Below are 22,057 nucleotides of genomic sequence, written 5' to 3'. Positions count from 1 at the left end.
CAAGGACAGCGAAGAAGGAGAAGGAGGTCCAGGTACCAGAGCAGAGATTCCCCTGAAGCCCCTGTAGGATATTGTGGTGAGCCAGGTTGTACCCCTACAGTCCCCTACACCCGAGCCAATAGTCACACTGCAACCTGTGGAGGGCCCCATGCTGCAGCAGATGGAGATGTCCTCAGGGAAGCTGCAGCCCATGGACAGAAACTCATGCAACAGCAGGTTTTGTGGCAGAAATTGTGTCCTGTGGAGGATCCATGCTTTGAACAGTCTGTTCCTTATGGATTGTATTCCCTTGAAAGGACCCACATTGGAGTTCTTGAAGAGCCACAGACCTCACACTAGAAGTAAAGCGAAGTAGTAAGAAGTAAAGTGAGGACAGTAGCCCTTGAAGAGCTGTGGTGAGTTAACCCTGGCTGTCCACCAGGTGCTCACCAAACTGCTCTCGCACTCCCCATTCTTGGCAGGACAGAGGAGGAAGATAACAATGGCTCATAGACAAGACAAGGATAAAGAGATCACTCACCAGTTACCATCACAGGTAAAAGATTTGACTTGCAAAAGCTGAAAATTCCTCATGCTGGAGCAGAGAAAAAGTGTTGAGGAGGTAATGGCAGACATGAAGTCTTATGAACTGATGGCAAACCCTGTTCCCCACAGCCCTCCCCTGCTTTAGGGGGAAGAGGTGACAAGTTGAGAATGACAGACTGAAGCTGAGCCTGGGAAGAAGGAGAGAGTGAGGGAAGATGGTTAACTTCTGCAATTTTTTTCCTCACTATCCTGTTCTGGTTTGAACTGGTAATAAATTAATCTGCCCTACGTCAAATCTGGTTTGCCTGTGACAGTAATTGGTGGGTGACCTTCTGGTCCTAACCTTGACACTTGAACTTTCCCATCTTATTTTCTGTCCTGTTGAGAAGGTACAAAAGGAGGGACACACAGCTGGGTGGACGTCTGGTAGCCAGCTAACATTAAGCTATCACTCTGAACTAATTACATAGGATTATTTTTTCATATGCTTTTCATAATCACTGATGTTGTGGTTTAAGGACACCCCAGCCAGTACTAAACACTACTTACTTGCTCCTACCATCCTCCAGTGGGATGAGAAGCTAAAAAAACATAACAAAAGTCTTGACACAAAGGACAAGAAGGACTCACTCATTAATTATGGTTACAGGAAAAGGAAAGAATTGACTTCAGAGAACAAAACCAATTTGATTTGAACAAAACCACCACCAATTTACTAGCAGAATCACATAAATAGAAATACAACTGAATCTTAAGAACAACTGCTTGTTACCTTTCCCCTCTTCCTGGTCTCAGCTCTGCTCCCAGTTTTCTACATCCTCCCTTCCAGCGGTGCAAGGGGGGCAGGGAAAAGGGGTTGTGATCAGTCAGAGTCTGTTCCATACAATTTCTGCCACTTCCTCCTCAGGAGAAAACTTATCACTGCCCTACCCTGCTGCATTATGGCATCCCTCCCATGGGGCACAGGCCTCCATGAACTTCTCCCAGTATCGATCTCTTCCATGGGCTGTGTTCCTCCCAGTGAAGACTACACAGGCTTCCCTCACAAGTCAGGGCCTACCTTCAGGAGCAGCCACCTCCTCGCTCCAGCATGGGATCCACCACAGGCTGTAAATGGGATTCTGCCCACTACTGATCTCCATGGGCTACAGGTCCTCTGCTCGTCAACTCACCATGGGTCAACAGGGAACTACTGCTCCAGCATGCCTTTTTCCTTCATCACTGACCTTGGTTATCTCTCTCCCATGCCACTCCTCTCCACAGCAAAAAAGCTCTCACAGCAAAAAGAAACCACTCAACATGTTTTGCCCTCTTAGATTTTTGTAAAGGTGTTGATTGACTTGGCCTTGGGCCAGAGGTGGGATAGGCTTGGGAGATGTGGCAGCTTCTTAGAGGAGCCCATGCAACTTGCTCCCTTCTGTGCTACTGTAATGGTTTAGAACAAGGGCTAACCTGCCAGCTCCCCCAACATAAAGGTGAGGGGAAAAGTAACACACAAACCTCAGGATTGAGAGAAAGAGGTAAGACTTTAATATAACATATCATAATCACAGTTAATAATTACCTTATGTGCTGGGTTACACTCATCCTGGATGGGGCTGAAAGAACCCAGCCCCCAGGTGGACAAAAGAAACTTAATCCTGGGGGGGACTTGGCTCCTCCCCTGCCGGGAGAAGGGGTCCCCTGACTCGAAGGTGGTCTATTTCACTCCCCCTTCCTGTCCAGCAAGCCTATAAAAAGGGCGGACACCTTGCCGCTTGCTCTCTTTCCTGCCTCATCTGCTCAAAAGAACATTGCTGCTGCTGCTGCTGCCTCCTGCACTAACCATGTGGCTGGGGCCTACTTTCTTCCAACTGAATCCACTTGCATCCAGGGGAATACAAGGCCATCCAGGCTTGGTTTTGTATATTTTCCCATTTCCCAAAATCCCTCACCTCTGTGAACCCTCCCTTTTACTATATTGTTTTTTTCTTTTCGTAAAAAAAAAAAAAAAAAAAAAGAAAAAAGAAAAAAAAATCACTTCTTCTACTTCCAACCTGATTTCAGACTACTTCTTTCACGAATTTACTTCCCCTCTCCCCTACCCCCTAATTTTTTTGCTTTCCTCTCTCTCCACCTTGCCGGCAGAAAGGGAGAGGGGTGGGGGAGGAATCTCAATCTATTATCATTTGAGCTCCTGAACTACAGTCAGAGCTCAAACAACCACAATATTTTCGGTGCTTCCAACATGAGGCTTGGGAAATAATATTTTGCTTGAAAAGTAATACTTCATTGGGAAAGAAGGGTTTGGAAGTAGAGATGTTAATTTTGCAAATTCTTATGGTTCAAGTTTTTGGATGGGCTGTTGGCTGGATCTTTTGGATGCATGTGTATAAACTACTAACTTACCATGTGATTTGGTTAATTATAGAGATGCTGTTCGACTGAATAAAAACCCTACCAATGCAGCTTTGCATGTACCTCTTGAATTCTATCAATCTTACTGGCAGTGGGCAATTCTCAAACTTTTCTGACATAAAGAATTTTTCTGAAATCTATTATGAAACTAACCATGTAGATAAAAATGTTGCTGAAGGAAAATGGGACTATATAACAATATGTTCTATAGGTTTAAATGTAATCTGGATAATCAAATTAGGTCTGGGTGTGTGGGGAGGAGGATGTGCTAACCCATTAAGAGCTATCTGCAGAGGGACAATAGTCTCAGGGAAGTCTTTTGTAAGCCTTGATGGCCGAGGGGTGGAGAGCTGTAAACACTGGAGACATTGTGATAACGTTTAGGAAAACAGGAGGGAGGGGTCTGGCTCCAGCGACTGCTGTCCAGCCCGACGGAGGCTGGCCAAACCTGAGGGGAAAGCACACCATAGTGACTGGTCCAGATGCACCTTGCATTCTTGGCATTCACTTTCTGCGGGAGGGATGTTTTAAGGACCCTAAGGGGCACAAGTGGGCATTTGGGGTAGCAGCTGTAGGGACTGCAGACAGGGAACAGCTGTCTGCCATGCCCGAGCTGTCAGATGACTCCTCCGTAGTTGGCAGCCATAAGGTGCAGGATTTGAAGTTACCAATTGCTTCTCACATAGTGCATTGCAGGCAATACAGGACCAACCGAGACTCTCTGCACCCCATACATCAACTGATTCGACGACTGGAGAGCCAGAAGGTAATCAGCAAAGCTCATTCACCTTTCAACAGCCCAATATGGCCAGTGGGAAAGGCAAACGGGGAATGGAGATTGACTGTGGACTACTGTGGTCTGAATGAAGTGACTCCTCTGATGAGTGCTGCTGTGCCAGACATGTTGGAGCTCCAGTACGAACTGGAATCGAAGGCGGCCAAGTGGTATGCCACAATAGACATTGCTAATGCTTTCTTCTCCATTCCCATTGCAGAAGAATGTAGGCCACAGTTTGCTCTCACCCAGAGGGGTGTCCAATACCAGTGGAATTGTCTCCCCCAGGGGTGGAAACACAGTTCTACCATCTGCCATGAGGGGATCCCAACTGCACTGGAGAAGGGTGGAGCCCCTGAGCACCTGCAGTTCATTGATGACATCATTGTATGGGGTGAGACAGCAGAGGAGGTCTATCAGAAGGGTAAGAGGATAATCGATATCCTGTTGGAGGCTGGCTTTGCCATAAAGAGAAGCAAGGTAAAAGGGCCTGCCAGAGAGATCCAGTTTCCAGGAGTTGGATGGCAAGATGGACGTCACCACATCCCTCAGGATGTGGTGAATAAGGTAGCCACTATGGTGCAACCCACTAGTAAGAAAGAGACACAATCCTTCTTGGGGCTTGTGGGCTTCTGGAAAATGCACATTCCCAGGTACAGTCAAATAGTGAAACCCCTCTTCCATGTAACATGGAAGAAAAATAATTCTGTGTGGGGATCTGAGCAACAGGTAGCATTTGACCAGATAAAACGAGAAGTGGTCCATGCTATGGCTCTTGGCTCTGGGACCTGTTCGCACCGGACCAGAGATCAAGAATGTGCTGTATACTGCAGCTGGTGAGAGTGGTCCTATATGGAGCTTGTGGCAGAAAGCTCCTGGTGAAACAGGGGGCAAGGCCCTAGGTTTCTGGAGTAAGGGGTACAAAGTTTCTGAGGCCAACTACACTGCAACAGAAAAGAAAATCCTGGCTGCCTATGAGGGAGTCCGAGCTGCTTCTGAGGTAATTGGGACCGAGTAACCATTCCTTTTAGCTCCAAGGCTTCCAGTCCTGACTTGGATGTCAGGATGGATTTAAAGGGAGGGATGGATGGATTTAAAGGGAGGGGCTCAACCCCACATCATGCCACAGATGCCACCTGGAGTAAATGGATGGCCCTGATAACTCAGTGAGCTCAAATGGGGAACTTTGAACACCCTGGCAAAGTGGAAATAATCACCAAGTGGCCAGAGGGTGCTGCCTTTGGGATGCCACCAGAGAAGACAGTGACCCGTGCTGAGGAGGCTCCCCCATATAATGACCTCCCTGATAATGAAAAGGGCTATGCTCTATTCACAAATGGATCTTGCCATCCTGTAGGAAGCAAGTGGAGATGGAAGGCAGCTGTCTGGAGCCCAACAAGGCAAGTGGCAGAAGCAAGGGATGGAGAAGGCGAATCCAGTCAGTATGCAGAGGTAAAAGCTGTCCAGCTGGCCCTGGATATAGCAGAACGGGAGAACTGGCCGGTGCTTTACCTCTATACTGACTCCTGGATGGTGGCAAACGCCTTGTGGGGGTGGCTGAGGGAATGGAATAAGAACAGATGGCAGAGGAAAGGAAAGGCTATCTGGCTGCAGACCTGTGGCAAGACATTGCTGCCCATCTGGACAAACTGCCAATAAAGGTACAGCACATCGATGCACACATCCCCAAAAGCAGAGCCACTGAGGAACACCAGCACAACCACCAAGCAGATCTGGCTGCTAAAATCTCCCAGATAGACTTGGACTGGGAACACAAGGTTAAGCTATTCCTAGCTCGCTGGGCCCATGACTCTTCAGGTCACCAAGGGAGAGATGCCACATACCGGTGGGCTCGGGACAGATCAGTGGAAGCCATCTCCCAGGTTATTCATGCGTGTGACATCTGTGCTGCCATAAAGCAGGCTAAGCGCATGAAGCCTTTATGGTATGGGGGAGATGGTCAAAGTATAAGTACGGACTGACCATGGTGGAGGCAAGTACAGGGTGGCTGGAAACGTACCCAGTACCTCATGCCACTGCCCACACCACCATTCTGGGCCTGGAGAGACACGTCCTGTGGAGACACTGCACCCCAGAGAGGATTGAATCAGACAATGGAACCCATTTCAAGAACCATCTCACAAGGGACTGGGCAAAGGAACATGGGATTGAATGGATTTACCATATCCCATACCATGCACCAGCTGCAGGGAAGGCTGAACACTCCAATGGCTTGCTGAAGACCAACCTAAAAGCCATGGGGGCTGGAACCTTTAGGAACTGGGAAGGACACCTAGCTGAGGCCACTTGGTTAGTGAATAGCAGAGGGTCTGTAAACTGAGCTGGTCCTGCCCAGTCCAACCTGCTGCAAACAGTGAGTGGAGATGGAGTTCCTCTAATCTATGAGAAAAACCTACAGGGAAAATCAGTATGGGTTTCCCTGCTGCTGGTGGGGGCAGACCAACCTGAGGGGTGGTCTCTGCTGAGGAGCCTGGTCACACATACTGGGTCATGCTAGAGACTGGGGATATTCAATGTGTGCCACAATGAAATGTGACTTTGGCTGAAAAGGTATAGCCTCAGAAGGTAACCAATTACCAATTAATGTAATATAATCACTGTACAATAGTTATAAATAAATTTTAAAAAATACATAAGTACTTGTTAAAAGTTTTCTTTCCTAGTTTGATAATGACCTGGCATCCAGGATCCAGCATGGACCCACTGCACACAAGCATCAGCTCAAAAGGACTTCTGCATCATCTCACCTACACCTGTTCCTGTTTCCCACAGCAAAAGACTGTTCCTGCTTCCCCTACAGCAATAGACTGTTCCTGACTCCCCTTGAGAGATGAAGATTGTTTCCTGTTCTTTCTTATTCCTCTCCACGTTCCTGCCCAGCTCAAACACCACCTGTATCAACTGGCACCAGAGTGAGAGACTGCCCTGAGAGAGAGAGAGACAGCCGGGATAAAGAGGGATTTGCAACATGAACTCTAATACCACAATTCATGACTGTATAAAGAGACTGTGACGGGAAAGTGGAAGTGGAATAGAGGGGTGGACTGTGCTGGGTTACACCCACCCTGAATGGGGCTGAAAGAACCCAGTCCCCAGGTGGACAAAAGAAACTTATTCCGGGGGGGGGGGGACTTGGCTCCTCCCCTACCAGGAAAAGGGGGTCCCCTGACTCAAAATGGTCTATTCCACCCCCCCTTCCTGTCCAGCAAGCCTATAAAAAGGGCAGACATCTCACTGCTTGCTCTCTTTCCTGCCTCGTCTGCTCAAAAGAACATCGCCTCCTGCACTGACCACGTGGCTGAGGCCTACTTTCTTCCATCTGAATCCACTGGCATCCAGGGGAATACAAGGCCATCCAGGCTTGGTTTTGTATATTTTCCCATTTACCAACATCCCTCACCTCTGTGAACCCTCCCTGTTACTGCTATCTATATCTATATCTATATCTATATCTATATCTATATCTATATATCTTTTTTTTCTGTTTGTTTAAAAAAAAATAAAAGAAAATTTACTTCTTCTACTTCCGACCTGATTTCAGACTACTTCTTTCACAAATTTACTTCCCCTCTCCCCTACCCCCTTTTTTTTTTCTGTTTCCTCTCTCTTCACCTTGCCAGGAGAAAGGGAGAGGGGTGGGGGAGGAATCTCAATCTGTTATCATTTGAGCTCCTGAACTCCAGTCAGAGCTCAAACCACCACATCTTAGCTAATAATCTAATTAATCTAATAATACAATGCATGATTACCTTATCTTAGCCTATTTGAAGAAGAAACAAAGTGATGTATAGGGAAAAAAAACCCAGCATAAAACAGAAAACCAAAACTGACTCCTACCCGTCCTGCCACCATGCCTGCAGAAAAGAGGAAACACCCAAGTGGGCGGAACCCAGAAGCAGCAACCGGAACAGGAAGCCTCCTGCGTTACAATCTGAACTTCAAGCTGGCATGACTGTGGCATGGTATGAATAACATCAGCACGTTCAATCAATCCATGACATTCTCCACCCCTTATTCTATACCACCTGCATCATGCCCAGCAGCAATCAACATTGAACAATGTACACCATACATCAGTCGCTGCCCATTCTCACATTAAATGAGATTACTTTGCAATACACAGAAGACTGCTCACTGCAGATCTCTAGAGCCCCACTCTGTTCCAGCACATTCTGGATCATTCCATGACCAGTCCAAATGGTGGGGCTGTGTTTCCACCCCAGGGCAGTCGAGTCCAGTGACTCCTTCCACCCCTCCAAGTGAAAGCAAACTGTGGCTTCCATTCTGGTACCTAGCTTGCAGTGCATGCAGGACTGGAGATCCCTATGCCACACCAGAAATACAGACAGGTTCCACCTCTTCAACCTGCCAAGCCACAGTCCAATAAACCCAGCTGTCCCTCTGCTCCATCTGGTCAGAGGCAGAGCCCCTCTAATTCTGACTGGAATCATTGCATCTTGTGAAGATGCTTTGGGAGTCCTTTCAGTAGAATCAGAGGCAGTATGAGCTTGTCTGCCCTTCTTGGGTGATTTTCCACTGCAAACTCAGGCATCATTCTTTGGGGGAGAATTCCCTTATAATTGACATACTCATACAGCCACGACTGAAGTGGCTTTTCCATCCCATTTCCTCATATTCTCCCCCATGGTCACACAAGTAAAACCACAGGGTACCCCCAGGGTATGTACTGCACAGATTCTCTCTCTCAGACAAGGAAGCATCTGTTCCTCATGGCTGAAACACAGAGGAGATTTTCTTGCCTCCCTGACGCCTTTGCAAGTTCCATCCACTGACCTCAGCGATCTTCCAAAACCCAATAAGAGCTGAGTGAGCAAACAGCAAACCACTCTCCCTTGCTCTTGTTCCCTGTTTCATGCTTATCTTTTGCAGGATGAACAGCTTTATGCTTATTTGTCCTTACATTTCATCAGCTTGTCAGGATTTTGCACTTGCTCAGGGTGAAATTCCAAACCACCAGAGGGGACCACTGCCCTAAGGTGATGCTCAGCACCACCACAAGCACATACAGGACCCCAGCACATTGGCCCTACATAAAACTCTCTTAACAAGCTACAAGTCTTAACTGAATCCTCTTGTTATCTCACTTCTCATTTCTTTGCTTTCACCACACCACGTTGGAGCACCAAAAGAAGATTCAACTCCATCCATGACAACTGTGAAAGCCCTGCCAGACACAAACCGAAAACAAACTAGAAGAAAAAAAAAGCCCAGAATTTAAAGTAGATAATTAACCAAAGCATGCTTATTATGAATTCTACTGTTTATTTTGAAACTTAAAAACATCTGACAGTCAGCCTAGAATGATTTTACAAAACACATCTGCAGGCTGGACTAGACACCTGATAAATATGCAGAGAACTCAAAGGAGATCATCTTTCAAATATCACTGAAAAGATAAAATTCAATTAGAATTATGAAATGCTGGTATGCACCTAGCATGACAAATACCATATAAAAGTACAGTTGCTTTTCCGGAAAGCTTTATTATATCCCCAAATCCAGATTATACAAAACGACAGCAAGAAGTATCATTGCTCCTGAAGTACATTTTCACTTCTATCAGATCAAAAGTGATGAATACTGAGATGGTATATTAGCATTTGTAGTCATCACAAATAAAATGAACACTTTTGCCTGTGCAAAGAAAAATATAGGCAAGGTGAAAGCTTTACACATTTTTATTTAAGAAGTAATTTTATTGAAATAATTTCCACAATAAACATGCAGAGACTTATAGTTTGCAGAACAGAATATTATTTTTATTCTTTTTCTTCAAGATAATTCTAGTGCTCACTAATTCTGTGTTTTATTAAAAATACACTGTAAGAACTGAGCTACTATTTTGATGCTTATGTCTGCTCATCAAATGTGGGGCATCCACACACACCAGCAGCTCTAGGACTTAAGCATAGTGAGCTAATCCCCTGCTGACAGCATCTTCAGCACTGTAACCTCTACCCACAAGACATCCAGATCACAGCAGATGCTCCCTAGGCTGGTTATATGGGTTCACATGAACTCATGGTAGGCAATCAATGCAATCTCTAGCATATGGGAGAACATAGGAAAAATTTACTCTGATATGTAACAATGTAGAAACAAACCCTCTATGCCAGCAAATGATATCAAATCATGAGACAGTGATGGTGCATTAACAGGCAGAATAAAGCAGATGGAACATTTTCAAAGGAGAAAATGCTCCTTTCTCCTGACTGTGCTGCTGCACGAACATTTTGGTTTTCAGGCATATGGTCTGGTTCCCAAACATTTACCATGGTTCCTTTGAATTTCTTCCATATCTTGACTTCCTGACTATCCTTGTCAAAACTTTCTATTTCCAATTTCCTCCATCTTGGCCTGTAACCAGAATCTTCATCAACAAGTTTTAATCCTCACAGAGTATGGGACACTGTCCCATTACACCATTTACTTTGGTTTATCCACAGTGATATTACATGAAAGTACTACAAAAAGATAGCAGTTTTCTCAGAACTGGCACAATTAGACCAAATCCAGGTTTCTCATCTGTGCTGAAGCCTCAGGGAGGTGCACACAATACACATCTTGCTCCATATCACTAATCAGAAGTCTGTCAGTGGTGATATCACTACAAGGTCATCAACCAACTATAATACTGTTTTACTGTGCCATGCAGATACTGCTTTTCTGCCTCCAAGTCACAACCATAGCTTACTCCCAGCAATCTCCAGATACTTTGCAAATCTCAGCACCTGCTGACAAAGTCACCTACAATCAATGTGTGATAAATTAGGTGAAAAATCAGCTCTCTTGAGACTTTATTACAACAAAATTTAGCACAATCTACAAAGGGTAGACCAAAGTTCTCAAATGGTTGGGAAACGATTGTCCTGCAACTGCAAAACCAATCATTAATTTTGTTTTGCAGAAGAAGCCTTATTCCAGGTGACTAGCTCCAAATAAAGCTCCTTACCTTATCTGCACTACTCCCTGAGATACAACAGGGGCTGGCAAACATAACACAAATACTACTAAGGGAGTGTTTTAGCAAGAAAGATGACTTAAGCAAGCAGAAATACTCCAGAGACTTTACAGTCACTGCACAGCTTCTAAATGTCTACCTCTAGATGAATTATGTAATACAGAAGCTGAAGGACTTGTAACTCCAAGTTCACAGTAATACAATTCACAGAAAATGGTAGATTAACTGCTCCTTGATCTTTTATGAATACATTACATAGCAGACGTTTCACAAACTATTAGAAAAACCACATACTCCTGAAAGCTTTGCCAGTACATCATACTGCTTTCCCTTATCCCTCACAAGATTTATTTCTAGATGTCACTATTTTTATCAATTGAAATTCAAAGGAATAAACTCAGTGACCATTAAGACAACTTCAAGGTGGTAAGGTTATACAAATCATCTCAGAAAATATTATTCACATCACCATACACAAATAACTCATTTCAACTTCTTTCCAATTGCAAAGATCTGAGATATTGTACTCAATATGCATACTAAAACAATTTGCAAGTTTAGTTTTGTTCACATTTGAAAGAAGTAGTAGAACTGTTTCTCTAACATATTTTAAAAACATGATAAATAGATTAAGCTTTACACAAAGCTGTAATACTTACAGAAGAAATCATTATGTTAGATTAATATATCTTTTTTTAGATCTTGCTTAGCTCTCAACTTCTAGAGACATTTCTTACAAGGAATGTAAGACTTTTTTCTTTATTTTAAAACTAATGTCAAGAGTACCTCAACTGAACATACTGAATATATTTTTTTCCTTACGCAAAATAAATTATTTTTTACTCCCCTATATAAGCCTTTTATATATATATAATTTCAAAAGAAAACACAGCTTTCATCAAAACAGAGAAACAATAGTTCTTGGTAATTCTTGCAAGTGCAAGAAAATTACAGTAGCAACAATTTTTGCAAGTGCCTGCCATGCAGAGATCTTGCACTCTGTAATTTTCAGTTCTTTTCAGTTACTTAGCATGAAATGTAATGGTCTAGTGGTGGCACAAGCAAGACAATGTTATAAATGTTGCCACAGCCCTCTTTATGGAAAGAATTTTCATAGATTTCTGGAAATAATAAAGAAATCTAAAATCAAATTTTAAAGCCAATGATTTATTTTTGCTTTAAAACCTACCAACTACTTTTAAGAGACAATTAAAATATTTTTAAAGCTGTATCAGTACTTCTGAGAACTCTTTAGTTTTCTTTCATCCTTGATTCTGCACAAAGGAATGGAAGAAAATAGTTTTCCAAGGCCTGACAGAAAAAAAAGCCTCTGTCATCCTCAAGAAAACAAAAAGTGCCTTGCTATATTTTAAAAACAAAAACCTCAATACAAGATCTGTGTAGTAGGATCTCACAAGTAAGCATGGTTAATAATGTCAGTGGAGAGGTGATGTGTGAGACTGATCTATTTTAAAACCAAAAATGAGGTAAAACATCAGACTGCTGCTATCATATATGTTTAAAAAATTATATACAAAATCTTTACTTAAAGGCATCAAATTGTAGAATGTATTCTGACCCCCCTTTGACTAGGAGCCATCAAATGGCACCAACCAAAACCAACAAACCAGCCAACCAATGAAACAAAAAATGCAAAAAAAAGAAACCCAACCCAAACCAAAACACACCACAAAAGAAAAAACAAAACCACAAACTCAACAACAACCCCACAAACAAAATTTCACCTTGCCTTAGATCCCGAATAAATTAATTCAGTTATATAAAACTCTTTTGGGTTTTTACGCACAGTAAGCACCTGATCATCCTGTGAACTCAAGGATCACTCATCCTCAAAGTGCACAGGCTTATAATACACTGCTGAACTGGTGCTTGCAGTCCAGGGTTTTTTTTACACTGTTTTTCAAAATTTTCAGCAATTCTTAATTAAGCAATAAGAAGGACTAGTATAAATTACTTTATTCAGTTCAGACTAGTATTCAGAGCTTCACCTCACTTCTAAAAGAGAAAATATACTTGAATTGCCTTATGACTGTCTCTGAATAAGGTTTAACAAAAGCATTAATTATTGTCTAAATTTTCTGTTTGATTTTAGAAATAAGTTAATTTAAATAGCTACATTTAAATTTATAGTCATTTTTAGTTATCAATCACATGTTGAAAAAGTACTGACAGGCAATGATAGGAAATAAACACAAAATGGACAGAACTAAAAAGACCAAAGTAAACATTAAAACTTTACATACATCAGCAGGTTATGTGCCACTGCCGGGAAAGTTTCCTTTTCTTGTTAAGATTCATAACTCTAGCTATATTCAATGTGAAGTTTTAGAGTCATATGAATGTAATTAAAAGATGTATTTCTTATTCTAGTAAGTCTAGTAATTTCAAAACTGGTTTGATATCAGTTTGGATCGTATTTAGCAGAATAACCTATTAAAAATATTCATGAAGAAAGGTATAATATTTCTAGTAATTAAACCCCTTAAAAAGCCTGTATTTTAAATTTACATTTTTCTTTTTAGTGTATTTTCTGACTTACTCTAAAATTTTCCATTACAGTAGCCTTTATGTCTGAAAAGAAGCCCATATACACAGAAAGATCTGATCCAACTAAATGCTTTTGAAAGAGTGGAGTTACATTAAAGGTCTGACCTAAACCTTCAAAATCAAAGAACAGTCTTAAAGGCTAACAAAAGTTACAATAAAACTTCAGAGGTACTTGCTATTCAACACATTTCAATTTTAATATTTTTAGAATATAATACTTTCACTGAAGTCTAAGCTTTTCCTACATTCTTAAAGGCTTCAGAAAACCATGAAACAGAGCACGTTAGAAAAAATCTGTAACCATGAGGAAGAGCTACCATTGCTAAAGCACATGGGTGTATGAAACTGGTTTACAACTTCACTGTTTAAAGCACTAGTTACAATAAACTAGAGTGTTCTTTCCTGTGCACTTCAACATAGTCTGCTCAGTTTTCTCATTTTAAAAATAAACTTTTGCTTTTAAAATTTTCTATTTTCTTTTTATTTTTCAACTGATCTGCAATATAACTATACATCATCTGTGTGCTTATACTTAATGTTAAAATACATTATATGATCTAAAGGACAGAATACAGCAGAAAGGAGGTATTCTAGTCAAAAGGAAAAGCCTAAGGTAATACCCATTCTGTAGAGTGTCTGTCAAAAAAATGAAGAACTCGTTGCATTCTAAAAAAAAGCCCCATGAATTCCACTACTAAGCCACATGCAGTTTATTTTTCCTTATGTAGTAAAAAATATGTTTCATCATTCGTATGCACACGTAAGGGGTTAAAACAATCTTCCCCTCCTTTCTGTCTCTCCCCCACCACTGGGGAGACAACACATTGTAGGCAGAGAGTTTTGGTGGAGATACACAATGACTCACCACTCTATTTGCAGGGATATCAGGTTACATCGAAAGGGACAGGGGAAAACAAAAGGAAAAATACCCAACCGAATCTGCACAGGTACCTGTGTGAAACCTCCGCATGAAACTGAAACCAGAAAAAATAAATCCGAGTCCCTCACAAGGAACTTCACAAACTACCTGACATCTTGCAAGCCTCACAAATCATGGCAACACCCACTTCTGTCATGTAAGCAAACATTGCTCAGAATGTTATAAGATATATACGCACACGATTCTGCTCTAGCCATTACAGCATATTAATATGTTTAAATCTCAGCTATATACTGAAGGAGTCATAACTGCAATTGTATCTTTCCATCATATATTCTCATGAAATCTACAGAAAAAAAGAATTAGTTATAACTAAACTTTTCTGCCATGAAGTTATAACTAAACTTTTCTCCATTACAAAAATACACAAGCACTATAAAATCTGTGTCCAGACGTTTTAGCCAAAACATGCAAGAGCACTTAGAAAATATTTTTCTTATACCAATCTCCTCCAACCCCCAACCCATGAGGCATTATTCTCCGACACAACTTGTTAAATTTCCTTTGTACTGATATTAAATGCTGTAGTGAGGTTACCTGTCATTAATGATCCAGTTCAGACACAGATTGAGGGAATTAAGATTTTTGCATCTCTTTACTATTTCCATCACAGTTTCATTGTCCAGTTCTGTGATATGGCGTAGATCCAAGTTTGAAAGATTTCTTAGCTATTAAAACAAATATGATAGAAATAAATAATCTGAAATTTGCTCACATACATAACTGTTAACAAAAATTGTTAATCTTTTTGGAATAATATACAATATGTGAGAGTTAGTCAAGAAGGATGACATTACTATATATTTCACAAATAGGAAACATATTGGAGATATTCATATAACAGAAATTTAGGAAATTTAGAATTCAGACATTCAGTCACTTCATGAAATTAAGACATTATCATGGTTGAATTCATCTACATTAGGGACTGAGGCATTCCTCCTTTTGACTGTATAGAGCGTGACATATCAAGGCAGCATACCAAATAATTTAATTATAAGAAAAATAGGGCTTGGGAGGAAGAAGACACTTGGGCATTATTTGTGCTTAGATTCAAATGCATGGATTAAGGACTCCAGAGACTAAAGCTTTCAAACTAAGCAAATATTACAAGCTTCCTGCAAAATATTTACACTATAGTTTCACCTGCATTGCCATCAATAATAACTTGGACATACTGAACAACTGAAGTGTCAAAGAATTCTATGATTAAGACTTATAGCCTGATTAATCTGATTTATTACTATTATTAATCATTACAATACCTTTCAAAAGCAAACAAAACTCTCCTAGTACATTTATGAGCTATTGATTTAAACAACAAAATTTTTACACATTTCTGCAGTGTATCAGTTTAGTCACAATAACCTCCAAGTGCTGTTCGTTTTTTCAGATGTCTGGAATAATCTCTGTTATACTCTGGAAAAATAATTTCATTAGTTAATACTGACACTTTAATTAAATTTACCTGCCCTGTAAGAGAGTCTCTAAGGATCTGATTAGGTAAATCAGTCCATTTCAGTAGCTAATTAAGTCAATGTCTTACAACAAAGAAAAATAATAATTAAATAGATATAATAAAAAAGATTAAAAGGGGAAAACAGGACTTCAACTGTAGTCAGTCTTCTACAGAAAGTAGTGTTCTGGTGTTTTGCTTTGGAAGTTTCTGACGTTCTCCAAACTAAAACTGAAGAAAAACCACATACTGCTTCCAAAAATTCTGTAGAACAAGCATAAAATTACAGAAGCTGACCTCTGTGAAAGAACTGCAGGGTATGCGTATAGGTAGTAGGACAAGAATATTCCTAGTACAAATATGATATTGGTATCATTAGGATACTACCACAGGTATACTGTAGTAGCGCTTGTTATAATACCATTGAACATCTGATAATCTTATTTGCCTGTTAGGAACAAAAGCACATAATGATTGCTACTGTGTTAGTAAAATGGGAAGGTTTTACATGCTCTGTCTTCATTTCATACATGCCGCTCTAGCAGGAAGTTTAAAACACCTTCTATTTGCCAATCCATCTTTTTTTTTGCATAAATCACGAGAAGAAGTGGAGTATCAGGATAATTTCAATTTTCCTATCCTTCATACACCTACTTCATATTAGATGCTTCAGCCTTCTCAGTATGTTGGCAATAACACGGCCAGTGCCTGAACATAGGAAATAAAAAGTACTGGACTATTCAACAATGCCTATGTTCTTTGACAGTAAATAAGTATTTAGTAGGAGACCTCAAAGTCAAGTAGAAAATCTTCCCATTAAAAATAAACCAAAATACCAGAATTTATAACTAAAACGTGCTTTTAACCATGACAACACTCTTCTTATAAGCAAGTGAAAATACTGGTGATTCTTTTGTTACTTTATTAGTTAGAGAGTAAAAAACATGAACTTACACTGAAGATAAATCAGTGCATGGAGGTCAGCGCTTCTTTCAAAAGCACCGTGGCTTCGAATTAGGTAAAAGGTAACGCTAGATTATCTACCTTACTAATGCAATAAGGAATAAATAGCAGGAAGAATTAGTGTTTTCCCAGGAAAACATGCCACACTTTTCCATTGCATGGGTAGACTCAAAACCTAAACTGAATTCCAAGTATTTCTACTGACCAAAGTGTTTCCAAGATAGGTTTTTATCCTTTACCATTACAGCAGATTATCATGCCCTCATTTTTCCTCTCCTTTATCATAACAATGGTGTACTGTTATAATGAATATACAGTAACACAACCAACCCTTGCCTTTCTGTCACATTCATGCATCTTAAACAGCCTACCTGACACCTGAATTATTTACTAGCTTAATTCTTTTTATCAAGCACAACATCCCTGATTCAGAAAATTTTACCGCTTTTAAAGTTTGCAGAGACTGCTTCACATTGACACAAACACTTCAAATATAATTTGATCTAAAAAATCTCACTATTGCCATTTCAGATGCATGAATGACTTTCAAGAGCTGCAGAACTAGATATGCATTCCCTTAAGTACTGCACCTTGTAACATAATTTTCTCTCTGAACATGACAGGGGAAAAGAATATCCATTACTCTATTTTAATCAGATGTAAACATCTTGTTACACATCAGAGAATTGCTGTAAATGTATACGTAACCATTTTCCACTAAATAAATGGGACAGATAACAACAAACATATTTTATATTTTACCGGAAAAGGTAATTGTAACAGGTTAATGCTACAATGTTGAATTCTTTGTTAATCACTTGTATTGTAAAAAAAAGTCAAGAAAAACTACATTATTTTTATATTTATATAAACTTATATGTTTATATAAACTTTATATATTTATATAAACTCTTCTGTGGCATGTTCAACAGTTGGCAAGTTCAAATATTCAGTGCATGCATAAATCTTGAGATTAAAACAGTATGCCTTTAATTATCTTTTTCCACAGGAAAAGGATATTCTGACTTAAATACTCAGCTTAGGGCACCAGGATGAATAAAGCTTTTCCATTTCTTTTTGATTGGTTGGTTTGTTGGGGTTTTGTTGGTTTTGGGGTTTGCCTTTTCTTTGCTTGCTTGTTACTTTGGGGGAGGGGTTTTGTTCAGTTGTTTTTTTTCCAATCACAACCAATTATCTTCAGGCAGCAATAACATTTTGCTGTGCAATTTCAGGGCTATTCTTGTACAGATATTCACAATTTTCTTCAACTTTTAATTTTGTAGTTCTAGAATGCTTGGCAGAATTCATGAGCAGAATTCAAGCTCTGAATGCAGCTCCAGCAGACAGGATGCTTAAATTAAAAAGTAAAATTTAATGTGACAATAGACGATATAAGCAATAAATAGAAGCCTACAAAATACGAAATATAAAATGAAAGAATTAAAAGAAAGCAAACCCAAACTTATTTTGTGTGAAACACATAATACACAATCTTGCCAAAATTAGTGAATACTGACTCAGTGTTAAAATTGTATACCATGTGTAATAATAGCATTTAAATTTCAGAGTGAGTTCAGTTTGATGAACAAGATTAGAAGGAGACAGGATTTCATCCCTTACTCTCAGTCCCAGAGACAGAGTTTTGACAGCCCAGTATAAAAAGGTTTTGTGACAAGATTCTCTGTCAAAATATACTGAAAGGCAATTGTTCCTCTGTGAATGACAAATGCAAAAAAGCCCCACTTAGATCACAAATTGGTTTTTGACAAAGGATGTTTGAAAAAACAAAGCTTCAGTTCTTTTCAAAAGATACTGAATAAATACTACTATTACAAAGAAATTAACTACTAGTTTTGGATCTGGTTAAAATAAAATTTTATGGAGGTTGATATATGTAAGACTCAGACATTATCATACTGTTTTTGTGTGCCTGAATATTATGGTTAAGATACATTTGATGCTGATCAAGAACCTAGAGCATTTGGAAACTATCAAAAACAAAACAAACAAACAAAACTAAATAAAACATATGTCTACATGTTGGGATTCACTGCTGCTACCTCTGAAAATTCTGAAGGATGAGCAACAATTAACTGCTGAGAGCAACTACCACAAGAAGGGGAAAAAATAACACCACTTTGGGGAGCAAAGATAAACAGCTAAAAAAAAATCACTACTTTGTGAGTTAGCATATGAGTTTCTTATTAACATTAGTTAATGAATAAAAATCATCCATCTATTTATTCCACCTTCAACACAATTACTCAACATGCATAGGTACTTTGCACATTTACATTGATTTTTTCACTTACAGGAGAAAAAGAAAGCAAAACCTAAAAATTGACCAGTAATAAAATCTTGACAGACAAGAATTTAAGGAGAAACAGAAAGGAAGAAAATTAGAAAAAAAGCCGAATCATGTATGGAAAGATGAGTAAATATTAAAAGACAAGTGAAAAAAAATGCTAAAATAAGGAAGCAATAGTTGGGGATGTACTGGAAACAGGAGGTAAAAACTAGAACACTATACACAGTACATGTTCTTTCAAGGAGAAAACCGTATTCCCTTGAGAAAAAAAGTCAAGTAAGAAAGGCAGGAAACCTGCATGGATAAGCAGGGAACTCTTGGAAAAAAAAAGAAAGAAGAAGCTTACAATATGCGGAAAAAAGTCTGGTCAGTTGGGAGCATTATAGAAATATTGCCAGAGAATGTAGAGATGTGACAAGAAAGGCCAAGGCACTCTCAGAACTAAGTCTTGCCAGGGAGCTGAAAGAGAGAAGAGATACAGTAACAGAGGATGCAGAGATGGCAGAGTTGCGGAATGCCTTATTTGTGTCAGTCTTTACTCCTCAGGAACCCCAGTCTCTGGAAGCAAGGGAGCAGAACTAGAAGGAGCAGGACACTCCACGAGTCAGTCAGGACTGGGTTAAAGATCACTTGTATCAACTGAAAACACACAAATCCATGGGCCCTGATGGGATGCATCCACGAGTGCAGGGAGAACTGGCTGATACTGTTGATGAACCTCTCTCCGTTATTTTTGAGAAGTCAGGGAGAACAGGAGAGGTGCCTGATGACTGGAAGAAAGCGAATGTCACTCCAGTCTTCAAAAAAGGCAAGAAAGAAGACCCAGGCTGACTATAGACCAGTCAGCCTCACCTCTATCCCTGGAAAGACGATGGACCAGCGCATTCAGGAAGTCATCTCTAACCCACATGGAAGACAAGAAGGTTATCAGGAGTAGCCAAGATGGATTTACCAAGGGGGAGATCCTGTCTGACTAATCCGATAGCCTTCTATGAAACCATGACCAAATGGGTAGATGAGGGAAGAGCAGTGGATGTCATATTCCCTGACTTGACTAAGGCTTTTGATGCTGTCTCCCATAACATCCACATAGAAAAGCTCAGGAGATGTGGCATAGTCTGTGAGGTGGATTGCAAACTGGCTCAACAACAGAGTTCAGAGGGGTGTCATCAGTGCCACAGAGTCAACTTGGAGGCCTGTGGCCAGTGGTGATCCCCAGGGATCAGTACTGGGTCCAGTTTTGTTCAATATCTTTATCAATGACCTGAATGAGGGGGTTGAGCGTATCCTCAGCAAGTTTGCTGGTGATACAAATCTGTGGGGGTGGCTGACACTCCATTAGGCTGTGCTGCAACCCAATCAGATCTGGAGAGGCTGGAGAGCTGGGTAAAGGCAAACCTTATGAAGTTCAGTAAGGACAAGTGCAGGGTCCTACATCTGGGGAGGAGTAACAGCAGGCACCAGTACAGGTTAGAGCTTGCCCTGCTGGAGAGCAGCTTGCCAGAGAAAGATCTTGGAGTCCTAGTGAACAGCAAGTTCTCCATGAGACAGCAATGTGCCCTTGTGGCCAAGAGGGCCAATGTATTCTGGGGTGCATCAAGGAATGTGTGTCCAACAGCTCTAGGTAGGTTCTTCTTCCCCTTTAATCTGCCCTGATTACTGTGTCCAGTTTGGGGCTCCCCAATGCAAGAAAGACAGGGATCTGCTGGGGAGAGTCCAATGGAGAGCCACAAAGATGATTAGGGGACTTGAGCATCTCCCTTAATAAGAGAGGCTCAGAGACCTGGGGCTGTTTAGTCTTGAGAAGAGAGGGGATCTGATCAATGCCTATAAATATCTGAGGGGTGGGTGTGAAGTGGATGGGGTCAATCTCTTTTCGGTGTTGCACAGTAAGATGAGGAACAATGGATACAAACTTGAACATAGAAGGTTTCACCTCAACATGAGGAGAAACTTCTTACAGTGAGGGTGATGGAGCACTGGAACAGGCTGCCCAGGGAGGTTGTGGAGTCTTACTCCAGAGACTTTCAAACCCCACTTAAATGCATTCCTGTGTGGACTACCCTAGGCTATCCTACTTTTGGCAGAGGGGTTGGACTCCATGATCTCTGGAGGTCCCTTCCTACATCTAACAATCTATGATTCTGTGGAACAAAGTTGATGAACAGTTTTCTGATGTCACAGAACAGGTCATCCTGATCTTTTGCAACACTGTTTCACACATTACAGCTACAAAGCAAAATAAAACATTCTAGGTCATCAAAGCAAAATGCTGGCTTCCTTAACTGGGAGTCTACCTATGAATTACATATAAATACATTCCCACCTTCCTTTCATCTTGCCCAATTATCATTATTTACTTCAGGTGAATTTTTTTGTAGTTTACAGTAAATTCAAGGAAAAATGGCACTAGTGTGGTAACAAGTTTTTGCTCAAGAAAAAATGTTTATTCAATGTCACTATGTTTCATAGACAATAACAAAAGTAAACCCTGAATGTTTCTAGTTTTTCTAAATACATTACATTTTCACTAACAATCCACCCAATTAGCTATTGAGAAAGCTCTGTAATTCAGCAGTACCGTAACTCAGAATTTTTAAGGGAGGTAACATTACTAGGGGGAAAATACAGTAGTAATGATCCACTCAATTTTTATGCATTGCTCAGCCTCAAAGCAATTTCCCAACAGCAGCAGGGCTGTTATCTACAGTTTGCATACAGAAAGCAGAAGGGCAGAAAGGAACTAGCTCTACACAGCCTTGTGGGGCACACACACAGGCCGTGCAAAGCAAAGAACAGATTCCACATTCTCTAAGAACATGGGACTTAGCACTGTGGAGGTATATCACTGTATGACCGTGAAAATCTCTTACTCACTGTTTTCCTTTTATCAAGCACAGAAACTCACTCATAGGTAAAAGAATGCTTAGCAAACCTTATAAAAGATGTTATATCACAAAATCATAGAACAGTACCTTTAAAGATCATCTAGCTGAACCCCTTGTCAGAGATCAAGAGACATCCGCCACTAGATCAGGCTGCTCCATCCAACCTGAAATGTTTCCAGGCATGAGGCATCTACCACTTCTCTGTGCAATCTGTATGAGTGTTTTATCACCCTC

At 40.5% G+C, this 22,057-nt stretch overlaps 1 protein-coding gene across 1 annotated transcript in view; it reads right to left on the bottom strand.

Annotated features, from left to right (window-relative positions):
- Positions 1 to 22,057, bottom strand: part of FBXL17 (F-box and leucine rich repeat protein 17) — a 288,290-nt gene that overhangs the window by 162,622 nt on the left and 103,611 nt on the right. Inside the window, exon 6 of the mRNA XM_054398055.1 lies at positions 14,746 to 14,876. Within this exon, the coding sequence (XP_054254030.1) occupies positions 14,746 to 14,876 (131 nt within the window). The remainder of the gene's footprint in view (positions 1 to 14,745; positions 14,877 to 22,057) is intronic.

The sequence above is a fragment of the Indicator indicator genome, chromosome Z, assembly GCF_027791375.1.
Source record: "Indicator indicator isolate 239-I01 chromosome Z, UM_Iind_1.1, whole genome shotgun sequence".
Taxonomy (NCBI): Eukaryota; Metazoa; Chordata; class Aves; order Piciformes; family Indicatoridae; genus Indicator; species Indicator indicator.
Note: the sequence above shows the minus strand (reverse complement) of the source record. Positions and strands in the feature narration are given on the sequence as shown.